Raw genomic sequence first — 26,657 nt, 5'->3', positions numbered from 1 at the left:
ACAAAAAACTGGATACTGATGGATTCTGACAAAACCAAGCTAGATAAAATCAAGACCTGTCCTCGTGTCTAGTGGCAGAGACAGAGATATAAACATAATATTAGTACAATATAAAAATAAAGACACGTACACACAGCAGTTGAATATACACTCGAGGGAGAGAGAGTAGAGTCAGAGTTCTTCCCGTAGGATGTGAACATTCAGACTCAATCTGAAATAATTAGAAATTTCTCAAGAGGAATCTCCTCCCCCCACCACCTAATAAGATATTTAGTTCCAGTTAAGCACTTGTATTGTTTCTTTTAAAATAATTATTACAATTATAGAATTAAAGTTTTGCCATCCTGGGGAATGTGACTTTGGGGAGCATCATGAAGAAGCTGTGCTAAGTAAGATCTCTGAGTCTCAGTTCACTCATCTGTAAAATGGGTTTATAGGGCTACGATATGATAATATGTATAAAGCAATGGACAGTCCCAGGCAGATAGTAGAGTCTCTCTCGACTGAAATAGAACAATAATTTACATCAATAAAGTTTAATTGTATGCCTTTTTGTTTTTTGGGTTGTATTTTTCACATTCTGGTTGATTTTCTATACCTGGCTTTGAGAGCAAAGAACTGGTCACTGAGTAAAGAACTGAAAGAGCTTCAGCTACTGAGACTATGGAATAAAGACATGCTCTCTTTTTTTTTCTTTTGCAGGGAAGGAGTCGGCCAGAGCTAACATCTGTTGCCAATCTTCCTCTTTTTTTTTTTCTTCTCCCCAAAGTCCCAGTGCATGGTTGTATATCCTAGTCGTAAGTCCTTCTAGTTCTTCTATGTGAGCTGCCACCACAGCATGGCAACTGACAGATGGGTGGTGTGGTTCTGCGACCAGGAAACTAATCTGGGCTGCCTAGGCAGAGAGCACAGAACTTGAACAGCTAGACCATCACGGCTGGCTCTGAAGACGTGCTTTTAATTTTAGCTACACATGGTAAATCCACATTGATTTTATTCTGGAATTATTTTGCTAACTACCTGGGATTCTACTTAAATCTTGTTGGGGGTGCTGGCCCCGTGGCTTAGTGGTTAAGTGCGCGTGCTCCACTACTGGCGGCCGGGGTTTGGATCCCAGGCGCGCACCGACGCACCGCTTGTCCGGCCATGCTGAGGCCGCGTCCCACATACAGCAACTAGAAGGATGTGTAACTATGACATACAACTATCTACTGGGGCTTTGGGGAGAAAAAGGAGGAAGATTGGCAATAGATGTTAGCTCAGGGCTGGTCTTCCTCACACACACAAAAAAATCCTGTTAGGGCATCTTTCTAGTATTTTTTATAACAGTTTTATTGAGATACAATTCATGTCCTAAAATTTACCTGAAGAGTGTAACCCAGTGGTTTTTGGTATATTCACAGAGTTGGCAACCATTACCACAATCAATTTTAGAACATTTTCATTACCCTGAAAGATACCTTGCACCCATTAGCAGTCACTACCCATTTTCCCCAGACTCTCCCCACACAGCCGTAGGCAACCACTAATCCACTTTCCATTTCTATAGATTTGCCTATTACAGACATTTCATATAAGTGGAGTCGTACAATATGTGGTCTTTTGTGAACTGGCTTCTTTCACTTAACTTCATGTTTTCAAGCTTCATCCATGTTATAGCATGTATCATACTTCATTCCTTTTTACTGCTTAATAATATTCCATTGTATGGATATACCACTGTTCTCTATCCATTCATCAGTTGATGGACATTTGTGTTGTTTCCAGTTTCTGGCTGTTATGAATGATGCTGCTATCAACATTCACATACAAATTTTGGTGTGGATGTATGTTTTTAATTTTCTTGATTATTTGGCCTAGGAATGGAGTTGCTGGGTCATATAGAAACTCTATGTTTAACCTTTTGAGGAACTGCCAGACTGTTTTCCAAAGTGGCTGCACCACTTTACATTCCCTCCAACAGTGTATGAACGTTCTAATTCTCCACATCCTCTCCAACACTATTTATTATTGATCGTCTATCTTTTTTATTTCAGCCATCCTAAGGTGTGAAGAGTTGTCTCATTGTGGTTTTGATTTGCATTTTTCTGATGGATAATGATGTTGAGCAGCTTTTCATGTGCCTATTGGTTACTGTCATATTTACTTTGGAGATGTGTCTATTCAAACACTTTGCCCATTTTTTCATTGGGTTGTCTTTTCATCATTGAGTTGTAAGATTTTATATTTTCTGGATACAAGTCTCTTATCAGATATCTGATTTGCAAATATTTTCTCCCATTGTGTGGATTATCTTTTCATTTTCTTGATGGCGTCCTTTGCAGCACAAAAGCTTTTAATTTTGGTGAAGTCCAATTTATCTATTTTTTCTTTCATTGTTTATACATTTGTGTTTAAGGAACCATTGCCTAATCCAAGGTTACGAAGATCTATGTCTATGTTTTCTTCTAAGAATTTTATAGTTTTAGCTCTTCTTTTAGATCTTTGATCCCTTTGGAGTTAATTTTTGTATAGAGTGTGAGGTAGGGTATGAACATCATTCTTTTGCATGTGTATATGTGCCATTTATTGAAAAGACTGATCTTTACCCCCATTGAATTGTCTTGGCATCCTTGTCAAAAATCGATTGACCGTAAATGTGAGGACTTGTTTCTGGAGTCTCCATTCTCTTTCACTGATCTGTATGTCTCTAATATTTTTTAAAATAATTTTTTATTCCTACATTTGTATAGAATAAAACATTTGTATATATAGAAGCATAAGAAGAAAATTAGAGGAAATATTAATCCCACTGTGGCAGAATGAACCATTGGTGCCAATTCTTCACTCCCCTCTAGTAGTCATATACACCCACACTCTTGTCATGGTCTTATTATGGTGGGTGGAGTGTACTGTGGGCTTGGTCCACTTGAAACTGGGTTTAGTCGTGCAATTTGCTCTGACTCTTGGGATGTCAGTGAGTGTGACATGAACAGATACTTGCAGTGTGCCTGTGCAGTTGGTCTTGCTCTCTTGCATCACCATGAACAGAATAAGCCTTGGGTAGCCACTGGTTCCAAATGAATGTCAGATGCTTGGAACAAACCTGAACCCGCCCTATGATCTGGAGCCCAGGCAAGTAGAGCCAGACCCCAGTCAAAACTCAGACATTTGAGCAAGAAATAGATGCTTATCATTGTTTACCACTGTGGTGTTTGTGGTTGCTTGTTCTTTAGCAATAGCTAACTAATAACACGTACCCCTTAAAGATAACTACTCCTATCAGTTTGGCCTTTTGATCAAAAATGAGATTATGAAAAAAATTATGTACGTGTATATTTGTTCTCCTGTTGTTTTTACTTAACGTTTTTCCATAATACCCTGTTATTAAAAGTTCTTGATAAATACCCCTTCTATTATCTGCATATTTCAACCTTTAAAAGTTGTACATTTCTCTTAACCATTCCTATATTACTTTTACCATTACAAGTAAAGGTGCAGTGAATTTTACTCCCTCTTTCTCATATAAATCTTGGTCTACATTTCACATTTTTTTCCACAGAATGGATTCCTAGAAGTAGATATCTTTAATAAGTTCTTTTAACCAGAATTTGAGGTGGATCCACTGATTTCCTGATTTCCATGTTATTACTATTCATATTTTCACTTACACTATTTGGCTAAACCCAGATTGTTTTGTTTCTTAAGGCATACAGGCAAATTTGATTTAACTTTTTGTGTGTGGGTATGAGGAAGACCAGCCCTGAGCTAACATCCAATGCCAATCCGCCTCTTTTTTTGCTGAGGAAGATTGGCCCTGGGCTAACATCCATGCTCATCTTCCTCTACTTTATATGGGACACCGCCAGAGCATGGCTTGACAAGTGGTGCATTGGTGCGCGCCCGGGATCCGAACCTGCGAACCCTGGGCCGCCAAAGAGGAGCGCGCGCACTTAACCGCTGCGCCACCGGGCCGGCCCATGATTTAACTTTTTAAAAAACTATTTTTGTGAATTCTTCCAGCATGTTCCATTTTACTGTCTTTGGACATTAATAGTTTATTCAAAACAAGAAAATTGTTGCGACAAAAAATAGTCTATACAAAGCCCTGCCTCTCTTGTTTTCCTTTGGGCTTATGTCGAAACAGGGCATGGAGACAAAATGTGAGCACATGTGTTTTTTTGTTTTGGATTTTTTTTTTTTATTGGCATAGTTAATAAAGGATCATATACCCGTGAAGATGGTATCCAGGGTAGTAGCCAGGTCTAACTTTCTTTATATCTGTAACAGTGCTTAGGTGCATTCTATAAATATTTGTTGAGTAAATGAATGTAAGAAATATTGAGAACATTAAAGCAGTCTTTCAGGCCAGAAATTACTGCCCTCACAATGATTAATAACTATTTTTAAGGCTTCTATAGTGACACGTATGCTACATCTAAAATTAGATGTGTAGGACTTTGAACAGTAGGCCAGATGGTGATACTATATCTAAAATTTTCTGGGTGCTGCTTAGCAAATAAATGGCTCTCTCTCTCTGCTCCCTCTTCTCCTTGCCCTCTTCCCAAGGAAAATCACATTATTCGGGTCATCTAATAACAATTGATCCAGTTTCATTTTGGCAACTGCTAAAATGGTTACCTTGGGAACCCCAATATGTGCACTGGCTGTCTTTGCACAGTACATACACTGAGCCTTCTGAGAAGTTTCATTCGGGGATCCCACGGTCTGTTATCTTGCAAACCGAACCCCTGATCTCACCTGGCAACCGCCTCGCTGTACCTGCTCTAAGGGGACCTCGGTCCCTATGCTCCCACTTCTCCTGCACTGGCTTCTCAGGGGCCATCATCACTCAGCCTGGGCTAAGCCTGGGCTAAGCCTGGAGGTCCCCTTTCAAAGGCAAGGACTACTATTTGGTTCTGATACTTAATATATTAAGCGCCATTCTTATCTATTCACACCCCACGTCACATTTTTTTAAAAGTCATCTTTGCTAGTCAGTCACCTTGAAATTCCCCAGACAGAAATGGAACAAAGGACAGGAAAACCCTACTAGTTTTACTTAAATGCATGCATCCTGAGGACAGCTGAGGCTGAACTGGGAGATGACATGAAGGAGAAGGTCCTAGGATGCGCCACAGACCAACACTGCCACTGCCACGATTTGTATAAGATGAGTCCAGGCTACAGATGCCAGCAATTTATCACACCCAAAAACTCTCCCTACCCCCAGCACTCACATACTTACCTGAGGGTGCAGGACCCGCTAACAAAGCAGAGAAGGGCTAAGGCATTCCCTAAAGACCGAGAATTGCCGCTAATGCTCAGCGTGCAGAGAAAGGCATGTTCCTCATGCCTCATTTTTTGTCAAATCACGTGCCTGGTGCTGTGTAGGTGATGGACGCGCAATAAATACTCCAGCTGAATGAAGCACAGAAAGAAAATAGAAATGCAATGCTTTAGAGTGCCCACAGAAAACTTGATGACCTTGTCATCCAGAAGTAAATTTAATTTCTACTCCTGAATAGAGCAAAACATCTTGAAAGAGAGTGAAAATGCAGATAAGACAGTTATCAGATAGTGGCTATCTGGACAGGAGAGATCTTTTCATTTGTCAGTCTAGTCCTTGGGAGTTTCGGGTAAGGCTCGTCCCTAACTGCTCTCTTACAAAGGCACCTCGAGATGGTCTTAGAGAAGCCCTCTTGCCGTCCCATCGGAGAGCAAACTGCCTGTGAGTTTTCAACCATTTCAGCTGTGATGATGAAACAGTGAAGAAGAACCGCCTCTAGTCAAAAAGTGCACCCAGAGATAAGGTTCATTTTCAATGCCCTGCGGCGGCGTCTGCTGGCATGGCCACTGCACTTCTCAGTAAGTGGGGATACAAGGCTGATTCATCACGGAGTGAGCAAATGCCTTTTTTTCTATAACAATACCCTGTGCTCCACCTCCTAATAATTTCATTACATGGGTGAGGGTGGGGGGAATGGAAAAAGCGAGAAATATTGGTTTATAAATGTATGGCAAACTTTTAAATAAAGGAAAAGAGGAAACAAACCCTTGTAACTCTATTATTAGCAGAGACAGAACTAATAATAGTGCTATAAAATGTGTAGCAGACAAGTCACATCAATTCTGGGTGTAGCATTCTCCTCTTATGTATTGGCTACATAACTGAGGTGTACAGAGCCCTGGCAAGGTGAGTCCTATTAAAATAACACTTATAGTCTTGTCGATGCTTATATAGAGACTGGTTTCCCCCTGCTGCAGATACTTCAGGGATTAAAATGAAAACATATATTCTGCAAAGATTTCTTAGAAAATACATGAGTTTAGAAAACAGGGTATAGGATATAATAAAATATCTTGGTGAGGAAGTTTCAGAGTTAATTAAGAAAGCTACAAATTAAGAAACAACAGCAAAAAAGGAGATGATTGCATTGCATCTAACTGAAGGCACACTGCTTTTTGTTTCTCCTAGGGGCTCTGGGATTTTTTACATTGTTTGGTTTTATATAAAATGTACAAGAATTTGCTGAAATATCTCACTTGGTTTTACGTGAGATATTATAATTCACTAATTTGTCCGTTTACCCAAAGCAACGTAAACATATTTCCATGTATACAGTGGAAATGGATGGAATGAAACAAAAAGAAAGGGAAAGAGAAAGAAAGAAGAAAAGAGACAGAAAGAGAAAGAAAAATCAGACTCTGTTAATACCTCATGAGCCTAAAACTCAAAAACACAAGAAAAGTGACTGCTTTTATAGCCATATTATTAATGCATTTGATACCCAATTTAATGAATTATCATGCCAAAACTTTCATTACCTGGTACAATTTCCATTTCATGTGAAAGGTTATGCCCTCTTTCATAGCTATTGAAAGATGTATTAATGTATGTAGCTATTTGTTAAAAGTTTGCATTCCAAAACATAATAAAGCTTTGGAAATCAAATCACCTCATTTGTTTTCATTACTTGAAATGCTGCTTGGGGAAATTTTTAGGCAAGCTACCAAATGTATCACACCTTCCCCTGAACAGACCAGGCTTGTTACATGCTCCCAGCCTGCTGTGCTCTGATCTAGCTTGTCCCTGCACTAGGTTTTTCCCTACATAGCTTGACTTGGTAAGGGTTGTGTATTCATTTGCCTCTGTTCTATACAGGGCCAGGCACATTTAGCATCTGCCCTGTGCCTGATACTGTGCTAGGTGCTGGGGCTGCAACCACGGGCACAAACAGGATGGAGAAGGTGCTGGCACTCTGCTATTGAGTACGGTCATCGGAAACTAGAGGATCGCCAGAGACAGGTACGCCCAGGAATGGGGGAGCACGGATGCGGGATGACAATTCGCATCAGGTGCGATTAGCTGGAAGCTATTTAACCATTGGGAGATTTGCAACAAACTCTTTCCTCCCTTTTCCAAATACTCAGGGTGGCAGCCCCACTTCCACCTTGCCTAAAGATTGTTTATGTCTGTGGCAACAATTTGAACACATGAGTTATATTTTATGACCATTTCAGAAAATTAATCAGAAATCCAGCAGTATTTTAAAAAGTTGCATGCATTATACATGTTCCTTATTACTCATTTATATTTTTAGGAGTGTGCACAGTTTTTCATTTGGGGGTAATGCAATGTACCTAGCTAAACATATCATTTTCATTTTACACCTTGGTTTATTTATTTATTCTTCATCCCTCAAGAGAGAGGTTTTATTGCTGATTACATTGTACAGGAAAAAAAGAGGAAGTAAAAAGTTAACTCTTTACTTTTAAGGGCCTAATAGAGCATGAATCCTCTCAGTTGCTTTTCAATTTCTGTGCACTGAGGTTGAGCCTGGAATTAGGTGTCACCACAGCTGACTCAAAAAAGCTCTAAAAATAGGCCCGCAAATGCAACTTTGGTTATAAAACAAATGCCACAGGCAGAAAAATAAGTTGAAAAGAAAAAAGGAGGGGAAAACATTTATAAGTCTGAACTTCAGTAGAATTTGACCAATTCTCAGGAACACTGGGGAAACCCATCACTGATTGTTAAAACTTTACCCAACTTTCTAGAAACATCTGTACTGAAAGAGATAATGCTCCTGTTGTATCCCACATTTCAAAGAATATGCCACCTACCAGAAAACAGATTCTTAGAGGGCATTCGAGGAATTTTGGATTGACTCAATGAAATGTCACATGAGCAAGTAGCCTACGATCTCTCTAAGAGATCGAGTGTGTATTTCCGATGATTGTAGGTAGTCAACCCGTGTTTGCTTTGTTCCGCTTAATTTGAATCTTATTTTAACAATTCAATGGTTTGCTGCTGGATTTTAATTGGCAGCCATGAGATGAAGAATGAGTTGAACATTGTCATTTTGATATATTTTTTAAGCTAGTGAAGTAGCTCTATTTTTGTACAATGAAATGTTAAGTATTGCCCAGTTGACATCTATTTAACAGTATAGCTTTGGCTTCAAGCAATGGCCCAAAGAGGTATAGGCTGTTTTTCCAGCAGGATTGATTTCGATGCCTGAGACCAGAAATATTAAGGTGCCAGGGCAAAGCCTCGAGGAGCTTTCAGGGAACAGAGCAAAGAGTGAACAGAATTACAGAAAATATGGGGTCAATTGCTGAAGGTTCACTAATACCCGACCTTGTGTGGAATTTACCTGGCTCACAAAAAATTGTCATTGGTAATATTTAGACTCTTATTTGAGTATCTTGTATTGTCTAAAAGACAATGAATTTTTTTCAAAGGTGTCGTCTTTTTTAAACAGAAAATATCACAATGAGATTTGAAAAAATATGTATGGCAGTTTTATGGCAAAAAAAATTTAATCACTAAAAATTTTTGAATGATCAAATTTGAAAAAAAAACTATTTTCAGGGGCCGGCCCAGCGTAGCGGTTAAGTGCGCGCACTCCGTTGCTGGCGGCCCGGGTTCAGATCCTGGGCGCGCACCGACCACGGCTCGTCAGGCCATGTTGTGGAGGCGTCCCACATAAAGTGGAAGAAGACGGGCACGGGTGTTAGCTCAGGGCCAGTCTTCCTCCACAAAAAGAGGAGGATTGGCATGGATGTTAGCTCAGGGCTGATCTTCCTCGCAAAAAAAAAACTATTTTCAGGGGCTATAAAATCAAAATACGTAAGAAATTCTAAGGGAGAGTGCTTGTAAAATATTCGATTATCCCCACAGAGATATTCGACAGTTTCATTACTGCAACAATTTAATTGCAAAAAATAAATAGATGGTTATTATTTTTACAAGTATGATTATAACATATTACCTACTTTATCAGTCAGTAAAAGTCACTAGGGAGTATCAATTTTGCATTTTTTTCTGACCTAAAATTCCTCCTATTGATGACAATTACTGCAAAGTTAGAACATATATAATATTTCAGGAAATGGTATCAAAGACATCACCTTCTTAACTTGAAGAGGAAGCTATCTTTGTTGTTGTTTGTTAAAGATTTTTTATCTTTGCTTCTCAGGCTTAGTACGTTACTCATGCCTCCCTTGAATTCCTTAAAATTCTCAGTTGTTGAAAATTTTAAAAATACTAGAATACCTGCTTTTATTGTCATTGTCATTTAAAAAAATTCTCTTTCTACATGGTGTGGAATCATCAGAAAAAAACAGGATTATTTTTATGAAAAGTGGCATAATTCTGATTAGCAATATTTAAGTTCATTTGAAAAAGTAACTGAATGATTTATATGCTCTTTCTGTCTTCTATGTTGTGGCATTTTACTAATTTCATTAGTAAGTTAAGCAGTAATAGTAGTAAGTTTAGTGGTAAGTTAGTTAAGTAGTAAATGGAGAAGTAATAATAAAGTTGAGTGTTTTTCTGTTTCCTAAAGGTACCCATTTAGCCAATGTCTATCTTCTGTGGTTCTATCAGAAATATATTCGGGAAAAACCAAGCCATTTAAATAGATTTTTAAATTGAAAATTATGTCATTTAAATTAGTACAGAACATAGATTTTGCTGTAGGAATATCCGAGATTGGTCTAAGTCCTATTATTTACTAGCTGCTTGATCTTTGGCAAATTATTTAACCTTTCAGTCTCCTTTTCGTCATAGTAAATTAGGTAATAACCACATATGTCACACAGCAAGTCACTGGGGGAGAGCGCATGAGAGACCCTAATAGGAAGAACTGCTTTGTAAAAGTGAGGGCAGCACACAACAGGTGGAAGCTATGCATATTATTTGTTCCTTAAAATTAAGTTAATATGAAAAATGCCTTTCAAAATTTTCAGAGGAAACACTCAAGATTTCTAATCTACCATTCCCAGCAAGAGATCCTCAACTCTCTCCTTTTGATGTGTGAAATGAGATGCTGCAATGATTTATCCACTTTTTCACACTGCCTCACGGAGTTAGAATATTTCTACTCTAGACTCATTTTCATTGTCTGATTGTTTCAAGTAGGTAGAAATAATATTTTTACTTTCTCCGGGCTCATAACTATGTTTTCAATTCCTTTTATGGCCTGATTGCATTTGGGTTCATCAAAAAATTCAGCATCCCCAAAGCTCAAAGTACCACAGGTTCATTCTAGGTTTGTGATACAAGTTTCTCTTTCCCATGTTGAAATTGTTTTAGATTTAAGTATCTTGTCTTTGTAGGGTAGGAAGAAATATTCCTCTACCCTTCTAGGTTCTTCTGGCTGGTCTAAGAATTAAATTGACATGAGACATACTAACAGGAGAAAATCAAACAAATTTAATAACATGAATATATGGGAGAAACCCAGGAAACCTGACTGACTCACCAAAATGGCCGAAGCCACCACCCTAGCTAAAGACAGAGGAGGATGTTGGGGCTAGTGGTTTGGGACTTCAAAGGGGAGGAAGGCAATTCACATGGAGATGGAAAAGCAAATGTTTAGTAAACAAATGTTTGCCATGCCTGGCAGAGACCATGAGACATGGAAAGGACTTAGATCAAAGGGACCTTGCTAGGTTCCTCCCTGTCTACCACACCAGTTCATACTATATTATAGTTTTCTATGGTGATAGTCCTTCCTGGAACAGGCCTTCTATCTTAAATTCTTTTAAGCAGTAAGGGGGAAAATACAAGTTTCTTCCTGAGTCTTTTGTTCTTAAAAATAATCAAGCCCAAGAGACACATTCTGGGGTAGCCAATTCTGCTCCCCTACATTGTGTTGGCTCATATTGAAATACTCATCAATGAAAATGATAATGATGTTTATTTTCAACTTAATGAACTGTGCCCAGAACTTTTACTGTTCAAAGATCTTCTCTGGTCTCTCCCTGAACACCAATCCTCTGCTTATCTTCTGCTCACCTGGCTTTGCACACGCTGTGCATGCCACCAGGAATGACTTTGTTCACTTGTATGTGTGTCAAGAACTCTAGTTCATCCTTTAGAAGTCAATTCAGAAGTCTCTTTGCTCTACTGTGCCCCATACACACCTTTATTGGAGCAGTTTTTGGACTGGACTACAATGATTGATTTACTTCTCATTCTGTCCCTCAGACTATGGATAGACATTTGAAAGACAAAGTCCAAGGTTTATTCATATTTGTATTTCTAGCACGTAACAGATAGTTCAGAAATGTTTGTTGAATGGCCGAATGACATCGTACTTTAGAACGTAACTGTAAGTTTTTCTTAAAAATGGCAACAAGTGCCAATTTGGATCTTCACCTTGCTGTTTCCCATAGGATACGATCATCATGGCACCCGCATTACTGATTCTTTTGGGGGCCACAGTGATACTACAGGTAGATTTACTTCCTGATAAAAAATGTAAGTACCATCTATTAAATTCAATAATGTTTCTTTTAAAAAAAAGTACATTACAAAAATGATAACATTATTTTCTCCTAAATAATCCCTCAATTTGGAAATTATATACGGATTTTTAAAAAGGGATAGAATATTTATCATCAGAATACAAACTCTTTAAATGTGCTGTATTTTAAGAAAGCAAAGTTGGCTGAAATGCATATTTTAAGTTGCAACAGGAAGTAATATTCCAAGTGTGGGTGTGCGGACACTACGGAATAAAGCTGGAGCTGGTGGCCACTTTTGGATGTCTTCCCACACAAGGAAATGGTTAGAAGGCCTCACAACCAAAGAATTAAAAACTTCCACTATGTTTGGTTCAGAAACTTGTTGACCTATGGGTCTGGTGTGATGACAGAGTCTAAGAAAAGAAAACTGTCACATGGTCCCCATGTAGCATATCTAAGAGAACTATCTATGATAGTGACAATGTTCCGTGTCTGCACTATCCAGTGCAGTAGCCACTAGCCATCAGTAACTATTGAGCACTTGAAATATGGCTCATGCAATTAAGACAATGAACATTTGATTTTATATAAATTAATTTAAATTTTATGGACAGCACAGTACAGACAGAGCACTAGAAGTCTGTATGTGGCAAGTGTGGACATGGCGTTGTGGAAAGCTGGGAGGCTTTGAAATAGTAAAGGTCAATGCTAACATCCGCTTACCATATAGTAAATGAGCCAAAGGAGGTTTCATAATTGTGTGTACAATATTGTCCTAATTTTAGAAAAAAATTTAAAAAGTTGTATAAACATACACCCAGGAAAAAAAAGATAATGAATATATCACATGTTAATGCCATTCTCAGTGGCAGGATTATGGGTAATTTTTATTTTCCTTTTTTGCTCATCTTCGTTTTCCAAAATTTCTAAAGTGAACAGACATTGATTTTGTAATTTAAATGAAAGCTTTTATTTTGAAAGCAAAGTTAGAGAGTGGTTCATTGAGGAAAAAAACTCCTCTTTCTATAAATGCCTATTAAAACAGTTTTGCTCACAAAATGTTTTTGCCTTTAAGTCATAATAAGACATAAATCCATTTTATATCATGAACCAGTAAACATACAAATATAAGTGCATTTATATAATTGAAACAAGAGTTTCATGAAACAATACTTATTATATTTCATGCATCCTGGTATTTTCTACTCTATTTTCTTCCTTCTCATTAAAAAAAGTTGCTAGTCACAAAAATGAATTATCACAGCCCATTAATGGATAATGACCCTCAGTTTGAAAACTATGGTTATAATGAATAATGATATAGTAAAATATTCATATTTCAATAAAAATCCTGTAGATGTTATAGGTAAACACCTGGGCAAGGTAAAAAAAATCGTAATGAGTTAAAAGCAGTTTTAAAGAAAGTTTTTCTAAAATTATTTCAGTATTATACATTCTAATAGCCAGAATAAAATACTATACTGCACAATTAAATATTTAAAAAATTTAAAAAGTGTTGCCTATGTACAAGTGAACATTGTGTTGCTTCTTTTTTCTTTTGATCAACAGTTGTACTTCTCCCACCTGTCAATTTCACCATTAAAGTTACTGGTTTAGCTCAAGTTCTTTTGCGTTGGGAACCAAATCCTGATCAAGAGCAAAGGAATGTTAAGCTGGGATATCGCGTGAAAATAAATGCTCCACAAGAGGAAGACGTAAGTGTTTATTCTGATGGCCGTCCTGATTTAGACTAAATTTTAATTTTGACTGCATTTTCCTTATCAAAGGAAGTTTTAGCTCAAAAAAGGAAAACTACTAAAGGGCTTTTATTATGTTCCCAGTAGAGTAGTGACTCTGGTTGAAATGGCTGTGAATAGTGCCATACACTTGCTTAGCATTAAAGAACAGTATAGAACATTTTAACTTTGGGACGATTCTTTCACTTAAAAAAGAAAGTTTAGTAATCCATTGTACCTTCTAAGGTGACAAATCAGAGTGGCCAAGTTCGAATCCCTGTTCAGCCTCTTCCTGCCTGTGTAACCTTGGACCAGTCACTTAACTCCTCAGGCACCTGGTACACTGCAGGATGTGTTAAAGCACCTGGTTCCTTGTAGGTGCGCAATAAAACTAAACAAAGGGAGAAGCAATTAGTATTTATGATTTTTCGGTCAATATGGAATTATAGAGAATTTTCTATCAAAAAGTTACCTTTAGGGAGGAGACTGGAACTAGAGATGGTGGTCAAAGGGAATTTGAGCCTTAATTGTAATATTTTATTTTTATAAGAATGTGCTCATGTATCATTGAGGAATTATTTTGTTATTATTATATTGGTTTTTTAAAAACATGTCCAAATACTAAAATTGGGTAATTTATTTATTTTTTAAAACTATTTTATTGAGGTATGACTGATGTGTAAAAGGCTGTACATATTTAATGTATACAACTCGATGAGTTTAGGAATATGGATATACCTGTGAAACGGTGAGGTTAGTCTTTTTCTAGCAAAACGATTTCATTGCATTTTGTTTATGTGCCATTTAAAAAGTGGAAGAAAATGCATATTTGATTAAAATAGTTTGTTTAAGGCTATTTTCCTTTTACATATCATGACTTGTGGGTTTTATTTTTAGTATGAAACCAGGAACACTGAAAGCAAACGTGTAACCATCCTTCATAAAGGCTTTTCAGCAAGTGTGCAGACCATCCCGTGGAGTGACCCCTCCCCCGCAGCAAGCAGCTGGGTTTCTGCTGATCTTAAAGCCCCACCAGGTAAGGCAGGCCTCTAAAAGCCCAGTTTTATATTTCGGACTTTGTAGATATGGGAAAGTCAAGCAACTAACAACTCGCTTTTCTTTTCTATAGTCACTCGCCAGTTCCTGCCCAGTATTCTTCCACCTCATCAACATCCTCACGAAGGCTGTTGTCACTTCTTATTGTCACAACCCATACAATTCCATCTGGCACATCTCTGCAAACATCACACACACTTCTCACTGCCCTGCTCAGAAGACACGGGGTCATAAACAAAATCTGGGCCCATCAGGTCCCCCATAATTGGATCCTAAGACATCTTTCCAACTACACCCTACATGAGTCCTCTGCTCTTCTCAGATGGATTTCTAACCGTGGCCCCCACACACCAGCACACTCCTGCCTCGGACACTTTGCTTTCCTGGGCTCATCTCCTCTGCCTGCTTTTCTGAATCCTCCTGTACTTCAAAGCCCAGATCAAGTTGTACATCCTCTGTAAAGCCCTTTTTCTTTTTCATCCTACACACTGAAGGATGCTTTCCCTCCTCAGAACTCAATCATGGGCTGTGCTACCCATTTGGCACATACAACATTACATTATGCATCTTTCACAAACAAATAGATTTATACCCTGCCATCCTCAACTCTCAGCCCACTGCGGGCAGGGACGACGTCTCATGCTTTATTGCACCCAGCATAACAAGCAGCACGTGCTTTAGATGTGTATTCCCTCTTGTCGGGTTTGTGGACTTGTTTTCATTCTATGATTTCTCATACCAAATTGAAGAAAACTTTGCTGACAGTTCACAGAAGCCATGAGACGGAACAACCTGACCGCCATGAGGAAAGAGGACAACATCCAATGTCTGTATACCATCCTCCAGTGGAAAGTTGGGGTTTCCAATACTTAGAACTAGTGATGCTTCTGATTAAACCCTTGGACACAGACACACACATAATAGGGAAAGAAAAGAGGAGGAGTAGGCCACCAATTCCTGGGATATGTGAGTGCACCTAATAACAATTGCCTTGGCCAGTCTGGCCTGTGGGTAATTGTCAAACCCTTCTCTTGTCACATCACTGGATGGACAGGCCAGCCCTCCCAAATTGTGTTGGTGACTGAGAACAGTATTGTAAAGATCAAAGATTGTCCCATTTACTCATTACAACACATTATCTAGATCATATAGCAGCCAATTCACAATGGCTTGATCCCAAGTGCACAGACAATCCAAGGTAGACACAAGATCACAAACACAGGTCATTGAGGGCCTTACGTTAAACCACTTTCCCACCTCTCTAGAATGAATTACGGGAGTAAACCTGTAATGTACCTTTCAGAACTACATTTCTGTAATCCTAATTATTCTCTGAGCATGCCAATACAGGTTGAAATTAATGGAAAATTATTTCCGCCTTGAATCGAATTGAATTCAAACCAAATAATTCCTTGGAAGGGAGCTGGGAGACAAGCAGACTTCAGGAAACTCTAAACCGTACTCAGGCATAGACCATCTGGTCATTTAGTGTATGGACAGTGCATTTAGTACAAGGCATACATTATATGGATTTACATATTTATACATATATGGATGTAAACAAACAAACAAACATATCTGGCAGTGCATGGTGGTAATACAAAGTAGCCAGTCTTCCTTTTGTCTTTAAGTTCTCTACAGACAATAGGGGGCTCTATTCCTCTCCCCCTTGAACGACACGGGCTGATAGAGATGAATATGATCTTACAACTGACTTAAACTAAGCTAAAAAGACTCTTTTCTATCATTCAAGATTGAGTCTAAAGGCTTCCACTTTGATGAGGTCCTCCCTGACCCTCAGCCCAAAGTGCTTTTTCTCTCCTCTGAGCAACCACAACAAGGCCAGTCTTCCCACAGTGTGTTCTGAAGAGCACCTGTTAATGTGGTGACAAGGAGACTGAAACGAAGACAAGTCTTTCTAGTCAAATAACTTTGGGAAATCCTGAGTGAAATGAACATAACGGGTTCCATTGAAAATCTCAAGATTTCCTTAATGTCCTTGCATACTAAAGAGGACTTGAATGTGCTAGTGTACGTTGAGTCTCCAAAGAGGCGGTATTATTTTACAGCGTTGTCAGGACTCATTTCCTTCTGAGCAACAATCTATGTTATTCATGACTCATTTGGATACAACCTAATGAATCATACAGTTCTAGGATGGAAAACGGCGTCAGACACTTTCCTCAACCAACACTCCCATTTACAGTTGGAAAAACTGAGGCCCAGAGCAGTAGGGGGCAAGGTGTCACACCTACTTATTGACAAATGTGGCATCAGAACACCGAGGCTACTGGACACAAGCTTCGAATGACAATATATTGTACTGCTCTTGAACTTTCATACATGTATGTCACACACAACCACCCCTCCAAAGTAGCTGGAAAGCTCTTTGATGTCAGAAACTCCGGTTTTGTCATCCTAGCTTCATCCCCCAGTAAGCTGGCCCTTCGCAAATAGTAGATTTCTATAAATATGTGATAATGAAGACTTTTTGATGATGGATAAGATGTTCCCAACCACTACAATTTCGAAGGAAGTACAAAATCCACAAGTTATCATGGCAATGTTTTTTTCTTTTTCTTTTTGACCACCTAGGTTCTCCTGGAACCTCAATTGTGAATTTAACTTGCACCACAAACACTGCAGCAAATAATTATACACATTTAAGGCCATACCAAGTTTCTCTTCACTGCACCTGGCTTGTTGGCAAAGATGCCCCTGAGGATACACAGTATTTCCTCTACTATAGGTTAGTACCTATTTTTACTTATGCAAATGGGTTGTTTCCTCCAACCTTAAAAACTTACGAGCGTTCCAATTTAGGTATGGCTCTCGGACCGAAGAATGCCAAGAATACAGCAAAGACACACTGAAGAGAAATATCGCATGCTGGTTCCCAAGGACTTTTATCAATAGCAAAGGGCGTGACTCACTTGCAGTGCATGTTAATGGCTCAAGCAAGCATGCTGCGATCAAGCCATTTGATCAGCTGTTTGCTCTTCATGCAATTGGTAAGATGGTAAGATGGACTTAAACCCAAAACAACCAAATGGCAAAATCTCAGCATTGGAAGGGATTATAAAGGTCACCTAGTTTGACTACTGTTCTGATGATAAGTGACCATCTGGCCCCTGCTTAAAAACCATAGGGGCAAGGTTTGTCAACCTCAGCACTACTGGATATTTTTGGTCAGATAACTCTGCATTGTGGGGGCTGTCCTGTGCCTTGTAGGATGCTTATCAGCATCCCTGGCCTCTACTTACTAGATGCCAGTAGCAGCCTCCCCCGCCAGCTGTGACAACAAAAATGTCTCCAGACATTTCCAAATGTCCCTTGGGGGATAAAATCTCCCCCAGTTGAGAATCGTTGTCCCAGGGAAAGTGAACTCACTGCTGAAGGGAGCCCATTTCGTCTCTCAGCAGTTCTGACTGGTTTCATAAAATTTCTGCCCGTGGATCCTGTGAGGGATTGGCACCACCTCCAGACACTTCTGATCCCTTTCCCCACAAGATGGTCTCTCAGCTCTCTAAAGGCAGCCAGGTTTCCCATCCTGAGACTTCTCTTCCCCAAGCTACCTGCCCCCAATTCTTCGTGCATTCCTCTTATCATTCTTTGCCATTCTGGTCTGTCTCCTCCGGATGTTCTTGAGTTATAATGTCTCTCTCAGCATATGATTCTCAGATCTAAACATATCATTTAAGGTTTCATTTGCTCAGTTCTCAAAATAGAAGATATTCTCCTTCATCCTAGTTACTCATATCAATGAAACTCATCAGGTGCCTTTCACGTAGCATTCTTGGTTATGAACGCTCAAGATTTCAATGGTGGTATGGTTATTAGCGTGGGCCGTGGAGCCAGGCTGCCTGGGCTTGGATCCTGGCCCCTCCCCTGACTAGCTTAGTGACCATAGACAAGCTGGTCATTCCTCAGTGCCTCAGTCTCATCCAAAAAATGGGGAGAAACTAATACTTCCTATAAAGTTTTTGTGAGAATTAAACATGTTAATAATTAGAAAGTGCTTAGGACAGTGTGAGGTATAAGTATCCAATAAATATGCAAAATATTATTATTAAAGTGACATGATTTGGCTTGTGGCATATCTGTGTCTATATCAAATGAAGTATATCTTTGTTTAAAGAACTATAGTCCTTACTAAAGAGTTTATTCAATTCTCTTCAATAGTATTTTTCTTAATGACCTAAAAATGTCACTTTCATGAAAATAGGTAATAAAAAGTGCTGAGGAGGACCTGGGAAACGTATTAATATGGAAATGGACACAACCTGGTGCAGACCACAGAAATTCATTTTCTTGTATGATTTTCATTTTATTGAGACCAATTCCTCAGATTTCTAAAAGAAATGGATACTTTCTTGGTTAAAAATTTTTTGCTTAGGGAATGGCAGTCTCTGGGGCCAGTAGATCCCATTCTGAGCTTATTCCTATGATTCATTAATCATGAGATCTAAGTCACATAACCTAAGACAAGAACACTCCCTTAGAAGTAATTTCCACCCACATCACATGGCCATAAGGCAATCAAAGGAGAAGGTCTCAGGAGAAAGAACTGTAGAGTTATAAGCAAAGACAAATTTAGCCCAACCCATTCTTTTTATGCTAAAGAAAACTAATGCTTCCAACTCCATCCCCCAAACAAACCAAAATAAGACACACAAAACAAAATGAAACAAAAACGGGAGCCCAGAAAGGGGGAAATGATTACCCAGAGCCACACACCTGCTCAGTAGAAGCAGGGCTTGGTGGGAGTTCCAGGGCAATTTCTCTCCAGGATCAGGTTTATTCCAGGCTTGGACCCACTTGAAAAGTAAAAAGGGTTGGTGGGGTGGGTCTTGTAATGAGCTAAAGTGGGGAGGGATTCAACCATTCAATGCCATTTGGAGTAGGAATCCTTGAAGGTTACCAGAAGGATCTCTTCTTCTTCAATGCTACAAGATAGGAGTCATATGTGAGCCACTGGAGTCCTGTGGCTTGGAGATCAGTTAATTAAATCATGAGGGTAAATACTTGAGAAGATCATATCTTAGAAATGCCTTGAGGAGTGTGAATGGATTGGATTTATCAGCCCCCATCAGTGACCTCTCATTCTCTAACCTAGATCGAGTAAATCCTCCAGTAAACATCACAGTGGAGATTGAAGGAACCTCTCTCTATATCCAATGGGAGAAACCAGTTTCTGCCTTTCCAGTCCATTGCTTTGATTATGAAGTGAAAATTTACAACACAAGGAAGGGTTATTTTCAGGTAATTCTTTAGATCATTCCAATATTCAATGATATCATTCTTTTAGAAACTTTTATTGTTCTTCAGCAATGAACTTTTATTAAAAATGACCCTCCCCAATTTCCTCCTAAAACCAAACAAAAGTTAATCTTCCCTTTGTCTCTTTGGACTTGCCTATGGCTTTGTTTGTCCCGAGTTGCAATTCCTCTGCTATTGCTGAATGAACTCATCATTTTTTTGAGCTTGCCTCAGTTTACCTCTTTTTTCTAGTTTTTCCTTTTATTGAGGTAACATTGGTTTATAACATTATATACATTTCAGGTGTACATCATTATATTTCAACTTCTGTATAGACTATATCGTGTTTACCACCAAAAGTCTAGTTGCCATCCATCACTGTACACATATGCTCCTTTACCCCTTTTGCCCTTCCCCCATCTTCCTTCCCCTCTGGTCACCACAAATCTGTTCTCTGTATCTATGTGTTTATTTTCCACATATGGGTGAAATGTGGTATTTGTCTTTCTCTGCTTGACTTATTTCACTTAGCCTAATAGGTCCATCCATGTTGTTGCAAATGGCAAGATTTCATCTTTTTTTATAGCTGAGTAGTATTCCATTGTATATATATATATATACACCTTCTTTATCCATTCATCCGTTGATGGGCACTTAGGTTGTTTCCAAGTCTTGGCTATTGTGAATAATGCTGCAATGAACATAGGAGTGCATATATCTTTTCAAATTAGTGTTTTTGAAACACTAGTGTTTTCAATTAGTGTTTTAAAAATTATCTTCAGTGACTGCTCTGGTTACAGCTTGGATCTAACAAGGTCAAAGGTAACTTACATCTACCCAAATTTTATGAAAATAAACCAAACCTTACTGGCCTTTTGTCTTAAAAGGACATACTTTGGGTTGAAAATAATACAAAGGATCAGATGAAAATTCATTAGCACTACTGTTGGTGAAAATGTAAAATGGTGCTGTCACTATGGAAAACAGTATGGCAGTTTCTCAAAAAATTAAAAATAGAATTATCATATCATCCAACAATTCCTCTTGGTATATAGCCAAAAGAATTGAAAGTAGAGTCTTGAAGAGAAATTTGTACATCCATGTTCACAGGAGCATTATTCACAACAGCCAAAAAGAAGAAACAACCCAAGTGTCCATTGACAGATGAATGGATAAACAAAATGTGGTATACACATACAATACAACATTATTCAGCCTTAAAAAGGAAGGGAATTCTGACACATATTACACCACAGGTGAACCTTGAGGACACTATGCTAAGTGAAATAAGCCAGTCACAAAAAGATAAATACTGCATGATTCCACTTATACAAGATACCAAGAGTAGTCAAATTCATAGAGACAAGAATGTAGAATGGTGGTTTTCAGGGGAAAGAGGGGGATGTTGTTTAACGGGTAGAGTTTCAGTTTTGCAAGATGAAAAGAGTGCTGGAGATTGGTTACACAACAAGGTGAACGTAACCACTACTGAACCGTACATTTAAAAATAGTTGAGATGGTAAATTTCATGTTATGTATATTTTACCACAACTTAAACTCATTAGCACTAATGGACAAAAAGGGGAACAGAACTGAGAAGAAAGCTCTGACATTTATTGAGCATCAACTCTGTGTCAAGCTTTATTACACTAGTTTATTCCATCCTCACAGTAACTCTATCATGTAATTATTCTTATTTTACAGAAAAGTGAGGCACAGAGAGACTTAATGATTTGCCCAAAGTCCTAAAGCTAGAAAAATATGGGGAAGTCAGGATTCAAACTCATGTCTTACTGATAGTAGGCATAGCAAATTCAATTTGATTGAATTTGACTCAACAAATATTTACAAATTGGCTCCTTTGTGGGAGATATGAAGATAAATAAGATACTGTTTTGCTATCAAGGGACCTAGTCAATTGGACACACTTACCTAGCCTCAGAGTTGCCTTACCAAAGTAAAGGCCATGCCAGGGCCTCCAGAAAGAGGAATTGAATGGAATCTTGAAGGACGAATAGAAATTTGCTTGGTGAGAGAAGGGGAGGACTTTTTTAGCTAGTGCTTCCCAAAATATCTATGGTGAAAGACTGGCTTTCCTTTTTTAATTTCTAACCCACTATGGATTGGTACTTTCGTAAAACACAATAAAAACAATTTGCTGGAAAAGTCAAATATACCTAGAGACAAGCCCAACGATCATAGACTTGGATGTTGTGGCAATGTCAAATTGCTATGAAAGCTCCTGAATTGTAGTCCCAATTTCTGTATTTACCTTATCGCGGATCAGTAATAAACAACTTCTGACCCACACCAGTCCGCTAACCACACTTTGAATGGTGGGGGGGTCTAAGCAGAAGGAATAACTCAAAGGCTTGAGAGAGCAGGGTTCCTTTAGCCGAGTGGCAGTAATTTAGTCGGCCTGGACATAAGGCCAACATTGGAATCATAACTCTAGATCCTACACTGGGACTTCTCCCAGAATGACTCTGTAAGATTTTGTTTAAAAAAAAGAAATGGTTTCTCTTTTTTAAACCATGGCCATAGGCAATGGAAGCCACTGTAAGGTTTTACTCAATACAGAAATATGACGACATCTGCAGAATTGAAGAATAATATTGGTAGCAGCATGAGAGCTGGATGGCAGGTGCAGGGGGGTCACGTGGACATAGGGATATCAGTTAATGGCTACTGCAATTGTCCAAGCAAAAGATGATGAGAGCTCAAATAGGCAGTGGTCATGGGGCAGGGATGAGGAAGGGAAAAACCCATCCAGGAGTATGTAAGACGCAGGTGTAGCACAGGGGATTAGCCGGATGGTGGTGACACTAACCAGTAGAAGGAATATAGGAGAAGAGCTCATTTGTGAGAAAACAGCCTCATTTCAACACAATGTTAGCCTAAGTTGCCTGTAGCAAACTAGTATTTATTGAGCACATATTATCAGATTGATCCATCCAAAATTGCTATTTTTGCAGATCAAAAATGGGTTGAATATTGGCAGTTTTCAATGATTAAACCTAATGTATCCTTAAGCTTGGGTTTTACAAAGGTAATTCCATTTAACTCAATAATCCATGAGTTAGTATATTATTCCTATTTTACATACGGGAAAACGGAGGCTCAGAGAGATCAAGGAATTTGCCCTGCAGTTAGTTGGAGGTAGAGCTAGGATTCAAACCCCACCCTTCCTAGATTCAAGGTCTCTGCTCTTTCTACTTCCCTATGTACCCCCTCGCTCATCACCCCCCACCCCAGCTCCAGTTGTTTGAGACATTTCTGTGTCAAGGATCAGCAAACTTCTTTTGTAAAGGGTCAGATGTCATAGGTTTTGCAGGATATACCGTTTCTGTCACAATTCCTCAGCTCTACCACAAAAGCAGCCATAAGCAAATACATGTGGGTGTGTTCCAGGAAAAATTATTTGTGGACACTGAAATTTCAATTTCATGTAATTTTCGTGTGTCATGAAATACTGTTGTTTTGATATTTTTCAATCAATTAAAAATACGTAAACCATTCTTAGCTTGCAGACTCTACAAAAACAGGCACCAGGCCAGACTGGTCCGCAGATTGTAGTTTGTTGATGTCTGCTGAATATGATGAAACCAAGTGATATTGTTTAGTAATTTGACTACAGAATAGGGAGGGACAAGATGAGGGGGATTATGCGCTCTGTTGCCAGCCACTCCAGTCTTTCAATCTGGAAACATCAATTGGACCCGGATGGATCATCTAGATCTTACGATTGCCCATTTTATTTATTTTGGTTACGAGATAGCTTTGCCCTGAAGGGTGACTGCCAACACAGCCACACTGAAACCGTCTAGAATAAACTAATCAATGTTTCCTATTGATTTTAAATGGGTCACTGAACAGTGAGGCACATTACTTATATATGACCTCCCATTCTGGTAATTGACAGTACTTAAATTATGTGTCCAGAGATTCATGCTGGAAATAATGCTAATTTTTTCCCATTTAGACAGAAAAAATGACGGCCAATGCATTCATCTCAGTAATTGATGATATTTCTAAGTATTCCATTCAAGTGAGGGCAGCAGTTCGCTCTGTGTGCAGAGCGATGGGGCCCTGGAGCGAGTGGAGTCAGCCTATTTATGTGGGTAAGTATCTTGCGTTTATTTTAAAGCAAGCAACCTTACTCATGGTTAAAACAGATGATCCTGGAAAGTGTACACATTCATTTGTGGGACTTGAAATGCTTTCACATCTTTGCTATGCCTCATCTTCTGTCAATCTACTGCCTTTTTGACCAGAGATGGATTTACTGTGAAGCCAAGGAAGCTAAAGTGAGCTAGCATGAGCCTTTCCCAAGGCCCTGTACTTAATTTTTTTTTTCAGATTATCTGATTCTACTTCTATCCAATTTTTAATAATTTTTTATTTTGAGATAATTGTAGCCTTACATGCAGTTGTAAAATATAATACAGAGAGAGCCTGTGTAGCTTTCATCCAGTTTCCCCCAAGGGTAACATCTTGCAAAACTATAGTATAATATTGCAACCAGAAAATTACCATTGATATAATCCACTGATCTTATTCAGATTTCATCAATTTTATATGTACTCATTTGTGTGTTTAGTTCTATGCAATTTCATCACGTGTAGGTTCAGGTATCCATCACACCAGGATCCCTCCTCTTACCCTTTTATAAACACACTCATCTCTCTCACTCTCTCCTCCATTCCTAACCCCTGACAACTACTAATCAATTCTCCATTTCTATAATTTTCCCATACTTGATTTTGAATTCACTTTTGTTTCTTTTCTTAAAGAAGATTCCAAAATTGAATAAACTTCAGGGCCCACAAAATCTGGATCCATCCCTGGGTCTTCAGCCTAACAGACACAGAGGATCACAAGGATTGTGCATCATCCGGGCACCATCCGGGCACCTGTGTTAGTTCGGCAGCTGTTTTTGTTTATGACCAAATTTCCTAGTTTACTTGGCAAATAAAATGATCATTGCATCTGTCAGTGGGATCTGTGAAGGGTAATGAAGTACCCAATGGAGGCTCTAGATGAAAGGGCACACTCCCATTCTCACTCTGCTTCAGATGGCAATCTCGTATCCTGGAGACGCAGCCTTGTATCTTGAGGACAGAAAATTCATACCCTGTGTTTGCTATTATCTGGGTGTCTTGGGCACCCATCAGCATTTTATGAGAGAAGGAGATGGTTAAAAACAACTAGTGTATCTCATGTGTATTCCACAACCATGCAGCCTGGGCCTGCACACATACATGGTTAAGTGTTGCCTAAGATCTACAAGAACATGGAATGGCGGAAAGAACACTGGGGTCTTACATAGAAAACACAGGTTTAACGCCCAGCCTTCGCACATATTGATTGCACACCCTTGGACAAATCACTTCTCTCTGCCCTTACTCAGGTTCCCAGGACAAAAGAGATAATATCCACCTTTCCTGCCTCACAGGGTATTGTGAAATAAAAACAATAACAATGATAGCAGATAACATTTATTGATGGCTGTTTACCAAGCATTGTGCTTAATGGTCCACACATGCATTACTTTCGTTAATCCTATCAACAAACCTATTTTGCAGATGAGAAAATAGGTTTGGAAAGTTTAGGCAATTTGCTTAACTCTGCGTGGCCAGCAAGTGGCAGAGATGCGATTCAAATCTAGGTTGACTGACTCCAGCACCCGAGTTCTTAGCACTCTGGCATGCTGTGCCAGGATTCTGCAAGCCGCAAAGTGCTAAACAAGTTAAGACTTCTTTAAGAGATCCTGGTGGCTAACTTTGTGGTTATGGCTGGTCAAGCATCTGAATGTCACCTCTCACTCATCCGATGGGGTATTCAATGATCATTTGGAGAGCATACTTAAGGAGAGATTTCTTGCAGGCACATGCTAAAATTTTCTATTATTTAATTCATGCACTTAGGTTACTGGGTGGGTCTTCAGGAAATTCCCAGGCAGTGACCCAACATGGATATGAGTCAGATCAGACATATATCAGGCAGATTTCCACGGAAGACTGGGAAAGATGTGGAAAGGCCAGAGGAACGAAGAGCTGTTCTGAGGGGGCTGGTCATGCTGAGTTACTGAGTTTCCAAAGCGGAATGGTGCCTCCTCGGGTTGTGCAACACACAACTAGCACAGCCTTATGGAGTGGCCCTGACATTACCCTACCAGGACTCAGAGGTGCAGCAGGAGCCTTCCTGGGGGGAGGGAACAGAAAGGAGGATAAAAGAAACTGAGAATGGGCCAACTGCACTTACTTCATAATTCTGCCAAGGCCAATCTTCTCTCCCTCCCCTCCTCCTTAGATTGACACCCCAACCTGACTAAACAGACCCAGCACACACAGGACTTCCCTCCCTTTGCTCCATCTGCACAAATAAAATTCACTGCACTCACCGAGGGAAACACGCAGGGGAAACATTAATCAGTCCCAGGGAATTTTTAACAAGGTTATTAATTTTATCAAATGCCTATAGTAGAAGCTTAATTATCATTACCTGCATTTCATTCCTTTTAAAAAATGCTTTATGTTATTCCCAAGGACACACAACTCATTGGCCCCAAATTACTGATATTTCTCCATGTCTTCCCAACATCACTACACATCTAGTTTCAGATAATATTTTAGTGCTGTCCAAGGACTTCAAACCAACATGGTAGAGACCAAGGTGGGAACCCTGGCTAAGGAGACAGTTCTGCTTTCTGACTGTTTGAGTTTTGAAGTTCTAGTCAGTGTTGACTGTAAAGAGGTTAGAACCTACAGAGTGAGGAAGAAGCAAGAGACAAATCAGGAGATCCAGGTTTTAGCCATGGCTCTGTCAACGTCCAGCTCTCTGACCTAAGTTAAAGATGGCAAAAGA

General features: G+C 39.1%; 1 protein-coding gene across 1 annotated transcript in view; it reads left to right on the top strand.

Moving 5' to 3' along the window:
* Positions 1–7,207: 7,207 nt before the first annotated feature.
* The window catches only part of IL5RA (interleukin 5 receptor subunit alpha), a 33,687-nt gene continuing 14,237 nt past the window's right edge, over positions 7,208–26,657 (top strand). Inside the window, exons 1-8 of the mRNA XM_014796746.2 lie at positions 7,208–7,288; positions 11,668–11,752; positions 13,309–13,454; positions 14,373–14,511; positions 17,127–17,280; positions 17,355–17,542; positions 19,648–19,793; positions 23,773–23,911. Coding sequence (XP_014652232.1) covers positions 11,680–11,752; positions 13,309–13,454; positions 14,373–14,511; positions 17,127–17,280; positions 17,355–17,542; positions 19,648–19,793; positions 23,773–23,911 — 985 coding nt within the window. The 5' untranslated portion in view covers positions 7,208–7,288; positions 11,668–11,679. The remainder of the gene's footprint in view (positions 7,289–11,667; positions 11,753–13,308; positions 13,455–14,372; positions 14,512–17,126; positions 17,281–17,354; positions 17,543–19,647; positions 19,794–23,772; positions 23,912–26,657) is intronic.

The sequence above is a fragment of the Ceratotherium simum genome, chromosome 5 (genome assembly GCF_057802395.1).
Source record: "Ceratotherium simum simum isolate JZ-2026a chromosome 5, ASM5780239v1, whole genome shotgun sequence".
Lineage (NCBI taxonomy): Eukaryota > Metazoa > Chordata > Mammalia > Perissodactyla > Rhinocerotidae > Ceratotherium > Ceratotherium simum.
Note: the sequence above shows the minus strand (reverse complement) of the source record. Positions and strands in the feature narration are given on the sequence as shown.